This window comes from Nicotiana sylvestris, chromosome 2 (assembly GCF_000393655.2).
Source record: "Nicotiana sylvestris chromosome 2, ASM39365v2, whole genome shotgun sequence".
NCBI lineage: Eukaryota > Viridiplantae > Streptophyta > Magnoliopsida > Solanales > Solanaceae > Nicotiana > Nicotiana sylvestris.
This window is the reverse complement of record NC_091058.1, coordinates 129,149,259-129,157,830: the sequence shown is the minus strand read 5'-3', so window position 1 is coordinate 129,157,830 and position 8,572 is coordinate 129,149,259. Positions and strand designations below refer to the sequence as shown.

Genomic DNA, 8,572 nt, shown 5'->3' with positions numbered 1-8,572 from the left:
GCCCAATGAACCGCTACACGAGATATGGGAGCGGTATAGAACAATGGTCAAAGAATGTCCCAACAACGATATGACGGAGAATATGATTCAACAAACTTTCTATTGTGGAATTAACACGACCAACCAATGTGTGGTGAATCAACTTGCCGGTGGAAATTTCATGACTACGTCGTATGCGGAGGCTTGTGGGATTTTGGATAAAATGGCGGAAACATCATCGGAATGGCAATCTCGGGATAATGTTCCACAAGGTGATTCAAACATGATTCATATCTAAAAAGAGTTGCATGACCATTGGCAAGCCATTGCTGAGTTGACTACTACCATGAATCAACTAGAAAAGGCGCAACTTTATCAAGTGCAAAATCCTAAGCAAGTCAATGCAATGGAAGGGGTGAACATGATGGTAAACAAGAGAAGAGTAAAGGGTCCACAAATGCAAAATGGAGTGGAAAATTATGTTCAAGAGGATAGTCGGTTTGATCAAGATGACTCTTATAATGAACAATAAGAGGAGGTGCAATATGTGAACAACTTTCAAGGGCAAAGAAACAACTTCCAAGGCCCGAATCAATAACAATGGCGACCTCAAAACAATCAAAGTAACTGGAACTCAAGCAATCAAGGTAATTAGAGTGGTGGCAACAATCAAGGAAATTGGCATAACAACAACAATCAAGGAAATTGGAGTGGCAATAATCAATTAAATTGGGTGGTTAACAACCAAGGGAGATAGAACAATAATCAAGGTAACCGGTGGTCGGGTTTTTAAAGCCCCCCGATGTATCAACAACCGAGCAACCCGCTTACTTATCCTTCCCATGGACCAAGTTCTTCCAACAATGAAATGGGGCATATTGAGAATATGTTCAAACAAATGATGGAAAAGAATGTCGATTTGGATGCCCAACTTGCCTCACACAACACATCAATCCGCAACTTAGAGGTTCAAATAGGGCAAATATCTCAAGCTCTAAATACTTGTCCTAAGCGGGCACTACCAAGTGACAATGTAGCAAACCCAAAGGGTGGTAACAACATGGGGTATGCCATGGTTGTTACTACAAGAAGTGGAAAAGGTGGGAATGCACCTACCCCAAACCAAAAACAACTTGTGGATGAAGAGCAAGTGGTACGAGAAGAGGAGATCCCGAACAATGTTGAGCAATCTAATAATAAGGTTCATATTGATATTGATGATAGTGTGGAAGAGAATCAAGAGGTGGTTAACCCGTCTAGAGATCACATTGACATATCGGAAACGGTAGTACAAAAGGCTAAGGCACCATTGCCTAAGCCTCTACCTCCATACCCTTAAAGACTTGCCAAGAAAAATGATGATAGCCAATTCAAGAAGTTTATTCAAATGATGAAGAGTCTCTCAATCGATGTGCCATTAGTCGAAGCCTTAGAACAAATGCCCGATTATGCAAAGTTCATGAAGGATCTTTTGACAAAGAAGCGGTCCATGAATTTTGAAACTATCAAAGTCACTCATCAAATGAGTGCAATTGTGTATTCAATGGCTCCCAAGTTGGAGGATCCCGGTGCTTTCATGATTCCTTGTACAATTAGAAGTGCCGAGTTTGCTAAAGCTCTTTGTGATATTGGGGCAAGTATAAATTTGATGCCCTATTCGATTTTCAACACATTGGGAATTGAACAACCAAGGCCCACTTCTATGAGATTTCAAATGGCCGATCGTACTATGAAGGGACCTTTGGGAGTGATTGAAGATGTTTTGGTTCGGGTTGATAAATTCATTCTTCCATCGGATTTTGTCATTCTCGATTGTGAAGTCGATTGTTAGGTGCCGATTATTCTTGGAAGACCTTTACTTGCTACGAGAAGGCTCTTTGTGATGTTGAAGCCGAAGAACTTACTTTTCGGGTTGGTGATGAAAAGGTAGTTTTCCATGTGTGTAAGTCCACGAGGCAACCCAATAGCAATGAGGTGTGCTCTTTTGTGGACTTGGTGACCGATATTATTGTGGATGAAACAAGTACAATGATCAATGTTGATAATATGTTGGAGGTCGTCTTGCTCAACTTTGATGATGACGAGATGGATGGCTTCGTGGAATGTGTGACTCTTTGCAAGTAATGGGGTCGTACAACTATGAACCCCGAAAATTGTCCTTGGATCTTGAAAATAGAACAACTCCCCCTACAAAGCCTTCAATCGAAGAGCCTCCTATCTTGGAGTTGAATCCATTGTATCCACATCTTCGGTATGAATTTCTTGGCTCTTCTTCTACTTTACTGGTTATTCTTTCCTCTTATTTGACTAACGTGCAGGTAGATTCTACATTGGCAGTGCAAAAAAAGAGGAAGAAGGCTATTGGGTGGACATTGGCGGATATTCGGGGAATAAGCCCGCATTTTGCATGCATAAGATCAACTTGGAGGAAGGTGACAAACCAACTATTGAACATCAAAGGAGACTCAATGAGGCTATGCAAGAGATTGTCAAGAAGGAGATTATCAAGTGGTTGGATGTCGGGGTTGTCTACCCCATCTCCGATAGTTCATGGACTTCTCCAGTTCAATGTGTTTCAAAGAAGGGTGGTATGATGGTGGTCACCAATGACAAGAATGAGTTGATTCATACAAGAAAACTGATCGGTTGGAGAGTGTGCATGGACTATCATAAGCTCAACAAAGTCACAAGGAAGGATCATTTTCCACTTCCCTTCCTATATCAAATGCTTGATAGATTAGATGGTCGTGCTTTCTATTGTTTTCTTGATGGGTATTCAGGGTACAACCAAATTCTTATTGCTCCGGAGGATCAAGAGAAAACAACCTTTACATGTCCCTATGGTACTTTTTCTTTCAAGCGGATGCCATTTGGTTTGTGCAATGTACCGACGACTTTTCAAAGGTGTATGATAGCTATCTTCATGGAGATGGTGGAGTATTACCTTGAAATTTTTATGGATGACTTCTCGGTGGTCGGGAATTCTTTTGACGATTGTCTCGCAAACTTGGGTAAAGTGTAGGCAAGATGTGAAGAAACAAATATGGTGCTAAATTGGGATAAATGTCATTTCATGGTCGAGGAAGGCATTGTCCTTGGCTATAAAATCTCAAAAAATGGAATTAAAGTTGACAAGGCAAAGATTGAGGTAATTTCTAAACTTTCATCCCCAACTTCGGTAAATAGCGTGCGAAGTTTCTTAGGTCACGTGGGGTTTTACCCACACTTCATCAAGGATTTTTCTAAGGTGGTGAACCCGTTGTGCAAGCTTCTCAATAAGGATGCTAAGTTTAACTCCAATGATGATAACATGAGAGCTTTTGAATTGCTAAAGTTCAAGTTGACGACTACTCTCATCATCACCGCTCCAAATTGGATTATCCCTTTTGAGATCATGTACAATGTAAGTGACGTAGCGGTGGAGCTATTTTGGGGAAACACATCAACAAGATTTTTCATCCGGTCTACTATGCTAGTAAGACCATGAATAGTGCCCAAGTTAACTATACTGTTACGGAGAAAGAGCTCCTTGCCATTGTGTTTGCCATTGAGAAGTTCCGCTCGTATTTGATGGGTGCAAAAGTGATTGTCCACACGGATCATGCAGCACTTCATTATTTTATGAGTAAGAAAGATTCTAAATCTCGGTTGATGAGATAGGTGCTTTTGTTGCAAAAGTTTGATATTGACATTCAAGATCGAAAAGGGAGTGAAAATCAAGTGGCAGACTACTTGTCTCATTAGGAGGAGGAGGGTAGGCCGCATAATGGCCTTGAAATCAATGATTCCTTCCCCAATGAGCAACTCTTGGCTATTTCAATGAAAGATGTACCATGATTCGTGGATCTAGCAAATTTTCTTATGTGTGGCATCACCCCGGATGAGTTCTCTTCAAACCAAAGGAAGAAGCTCAAACATTATTGTAAAGATTATTATTGGGATGTACCATACCTTTTCCATATTTATACGGATGGGGTAATTAGAAGATGTGTAGCAGAAGAAGAGCAAGGAGAAATTCTTAGGGTTTGTCATTCTTCGCCTTATGGAGGTCATCATGGTGGAGCGAGAACGACAACCAAAGTGCTTAGTTGTGGTTTCTATTAGCCCATTCTTTATAAGGATGCAAGTGATCTAGGTAAAAGATGTGATGAATGTCAAAGGGCCGATGGAATCTCAAAGAAAAATAAAATGTCCCTTACCACCATTTTGGATATTGATATTTTCGATGTGTGGGGTATTGACTTCATGGGTCCTTTTGTGAGTTCTTGTGGAAACACCTACATCTTGGTTACAGTTGATTATATGTCCAAATGGTTTGAGGCCGTTGCTCTACCCAACAACGAGGCGAGAAGTGTGGTGGCATTCTTGAAGAAGAATATTTTCACATGGTTTGGTACTCCGCGGGCTATCATAAGGGATGGTGGGTTACATTTTTTCAACAAGGCTTTTGACACTTTACTTAGCAAGTATGTTTTTACTCATAAAGTCATGACTCCCTATCATCCACAAGAAAGCGGTCAAGTGGAAGTCTCCAACTAGGATATAAAGAGTATTTTATCCAAAACAGTTAATGCTAACCGGACGGATTGGTCCAAGAAACTTGATAATGTATTATGGGCTTATCGGGCGGCTTACAAAACACCTATTGGAATGTATCTGTACCGATTGGTGTTCGGAAAATCTTGTCATCTTCCGGTGGAACTTGAGCATAAAGCCATGTGGGCTCTAAAGAAGTTGAATCTTGATTGGGATGTAGCCGCTAATTTGAGGGTTGCACATTTGAATGAATTGGATGAGTTCTGGTACCATGCATACACAAGTTCGTCCTTATACAAAGAGAAGGTGAAATCTTTTCATGACAAGTATATTTGGAACAAAGAGTTCAATAAGGGAGATCTTGTGTTGTTCAACTCACCATTGAGGATGTTTCCCAAGAAGTTAATGTCTAAATGGAGTGGGTATGACACCTTTTGGTGCATTGTACTTGAAGAACGAAAACAATAAGTTATTCTGAGACAATGGTCACTAGGTGAAGCATTATTTGGGAAAAGTTGGAGATGGCCACGTCATGGCAGTCATTCACTTCACTTGATGGTATTCTGCATCGTGTCACGATGTTATATCTAGCGCTTTTTGGGAGGCAAGCCAAGTTTATTTTTCTTTTCTTTGTTTCTCTTGTAGTTAGGTTTTTTTTTGTACTAACTTGATTTGAAGTGTGCTGCAAGAATGAGTGTGCCTTACAAACATTGTGGACAAAATATTTGGTTAAGTGTTGAAAAGATTGCGGACCGCAAGTGCAATGTGCGATCACACAATTTTGGTTGCTGCAGCAAAAGTGCTTTGCGGCCGCACAAATGACTTACGGGCCGCACAAATGGAAGATGAAAAATAACAACTCTCTCAAGTTGGTTTGAAAGAGAAATGCTCGATCTGCAACTGCAACACAAAATCTGCGGTCCGCAACAGGGATCTGTGGTCGCACAAAAATTTCTGCGGACCGCAGACAAAATGTTGGTTTAAGCTTAAAAGGTAACAGAGTGTGGTTCGCAATTGGAATTCTGCGGACACACTTACTCCTTCTTCCCTTTGAAAACATTGATAAGTATAAATAAGAGGCTTAAGGCTACTGTTACATTTTTCCCTCTCTGAGCACATACAAAGCACTAAAATTGAAATCTCTAGGAATTATCTGCCCACACACTCAACAATTATGATCACTCATTTCTTGCACTCCCTCATATCTAGTATGCTTCAATTACTTGCTAGAATTTTTTCAATTTTTAGTTTAATTTATAGCTTTTTAGTTAATTTTAGGCCATTTGTCTGTAGAACTAAACTGTACAACCATGTGGGCTACATCTACAGTGGGTCAACTAGTATATGCTCTATGGGGAATGGGTCAATAGATTTTTATGCTTTTGCATTGTTACCATGTCAAAATTTGTGCAAAAACTGCTAACCCTAGAAATCTGTTTGTAATTGTTTGAAATCTGCGGTCGCACAAGAAATTGTGTGGTCCATAGAAGTTGAATCTAGGGTACTTTAGTAAGGACGGGTTCTGCGGCCGCAAGAAAATTGTACGAACCGCAAAAATCCCATTGCATTCGTAGAACAACCTTTGTCCTGTTATCATAGAGTTGACAATTTGGTGACCCACATGTGCGACAACAAGACAAATTGTGTGGATCGCAGAAAACAGATTGCGGCTGCTAAAAATCTAATTCTTTGTTAATAGAGAGTTGGAATATTTTGGACTTTTGAGTTGCGACTGCAATGAAAAGAGTGTGGACTGCAATCCACATATGCGGCCATAAGAAAATTGTGCGGTCCGTAAGGCCTAATCTGCGGCTCTCAAAGATCTGCGGATCGTATATTCTTATCCTACAAGCATGTTTCATGTCTTCATTGTCTTCTCTTGTGTGTTCTTGTCTGTTTGAACTTGAATTGCAACTAACAACTGCCTTTGCTTGGTACATAAAATGGTTCAATATAGAGGCAGAGGCGACACCTCCAAAGGGAGGGGCGAACCTTCCAGGGGTCGAGGCAAGAGTGTTTTACCCCTCGACCTACAAAAATAATGTCAAAGAAGGCTACAACCGACAAAAGGAGAGGTACAGAGCCCTACGAGTCGAGTTCTATGTCCTGTCTAGGGAAGCATCGGAGGACAAATCGACTCAAGAGAAACCAGATGTCTAGTCAAAGCCGCTAGAGAGATATTAACTCAGGGACGAGTCATGCACATCTGAGAGCATTTTCGAGGGTTCAGAAAGTGCTAGTCAGGCTTCTGCGCCACCCACTACACATGTCCCCGAGGCACCAGATACTATAGCTAAGGACATTCCAAATGATGGTAGATGGGGTGATGCCACAACTACCGGCCTTGAAAGGTCGAAGAAGAAAGAGTTCTGGGAGGACCGGTTTGTTAGTTTGGCTATCTTCACCAGTTTCCGCACTTGGTGGCCAGTGAGGTAGCTCACTCTTGAATGATAGTTTCATTTGAAAGATTTGGAGAAGTACAACCCTACAGTATTGAGACAACTCAGAGAACAAAAATGGTGGATGTGGTTTACGCAGAGCGTAATGGATGCAAAATAGTACTTTGTCTGGGAATGCTACACCAACATGGCGCATATCAAAAAAGGGATAAAGGTGATGGAAGTGAGAAACTTCAAAGTGTACTTTGATCAGCACACATAGAACACATACTTGGGATTTGATCATGTCGAGCCCACAGAGTACTTAGAGAAGTGTGCACTTGGTGATGCAACTCGTCCTTGGTTAGTAGAGATTATAGCTGCACCAGGACCGCCACTACCAAGGATCACAGCAGGGATGCCCATCCAGAGGATCACTCTTAGTTTCGAGGCAAAAGGATGGAAAACCTTTATCTATAGCAGACTAGACCCGAGCTAGAATAAGACATCTTTTGATTCCTCAGGCAGTTCTAGTTGCTTCTATCATGGCTGGGTACCCAATCAATATGGGTGCCGTGATGTCGACCAACATCTCAGTGATTGCTCATCAAGATGACTCTTCATGCCCGTATCCCGACACTATCATAGAGTATCTCACATATGTAAGTAGATCTGAGGGATTATGACATAAAGGTGCGGCCGAAAAAGCCTTTCTCACGGTATTCATTGATGGATACTAACAACTCTAAGAGAAAAAGCCAGACGGCTACCACCACATGCCAGTTTGATGAGCCAATTGTGGTAGTTGCGGAGGCAGTTGATGTTCCATCCTCTTCGGTCGAGCCTTCCTCTAGTGCTGCAGTTATGCCTCCCCTACCATCTTCAATTTCTACTACTGTAATCCCTGTTACAGGTTCCACCTCAGCTTTGAAGCCGGTGCCCATGCCTATTGTTCTACTTTCTGCGCTGTGTATCTCCCAGACACTGGCGAGCCTTAACAACTAGATGTAGATAGCTACTGCAAAGCTGTCTGACTTATCTAGTACTATTGCAGCACAGTCCTCTATTCAGGCACCTCAAGTTTCCCTGACGGTGGAAGATACATTGAAGAAGCTCGTGGAGAACCAAATTACCACCATGAACACTTTGGTACAACATGGGTCAGTGATTGAGGAGTTGGAAAAAGAATTAAAGAAAATGAGAAAGTCCCAGACTACCAAGAAGTCAATTGACAAGCTCCGGAGGTAGGTGACCAAGATTGTAGCAGCCGAAAATCTCCCATTTGATATGCTGATTGATCCGGGTCTTACAGCACCCTCAGCCGCATCAGCACCATTAGCACCAGCTGTCCAGTCCGAGGAGCCAGACCTGGTTGTCGACACTGCCAAGGCAGTGCTTTAGAAGTTCACCAACCAGTCCACTCCCAGAATTGAAGATGATGAGATCCAGTTGGAGCCTGAGGGCGGTGACATTGCTGGGGACACATAGATGTCCATGGAGCCATATGGAGTCTTCTTCACTCATTCCCTTCCTTTATTCTTATTTTGTTAAGCATTAGGGACAATGCTTATTTTTATTTAGGGGGGGGGGGGTTTATTTGTTCTTATTTGACAATTTTGAGACATTTGGCATGCACTTAGCTTGATACTATTTCTTTTTCTTTCTCATTATGTATATAT

The 8,572-nt window shown here is 41.7% G+C and overlaps 1 protein-coding gene across 1 annotated transcript; it reads left to right on the top strand.

Moving 5' to 3' along the window:
- The first annotated feature begins 3,462 nt into the window (after positions 1–3,462).
- LOC138885568 (uncharacterized) lies at positions 3,463–4,983 on the top strand. The gene is made up of 2 exons (XM_070166528.1): positions 3,463–3,604; positions 4,547–4,983. The coding sequence occupies exons 1-2, from the start codon at positions 3,463–3,465 to the stop codon at positions 4,981–4,983; spliced, it is 579 nt and encodes a 192-aa protein (XP_070022629.1).
- The last annotated feature ends 3,589 nt before the right edge of the window (positions 4,984–8,572 follow it).

What these genes read in the sequence shown, in the direction of transcription:
- LOC138885568 (XM_070166528.1), top strand. Translation starts at nt 3,463, where the DNA reads ATGAATAGTGCCCAAGTTAACTATACTGTTACGGAGAAAGAGCTCCTT. An exon ending in AGCACTTCATTATTTTATGA is followed by an intron (nt 3,605 to 4,546) that starts GTAAGAAAGATT and finishes TATCCAAAACAG; the next exon opens with TTAATGCTAACCGGACGGAT.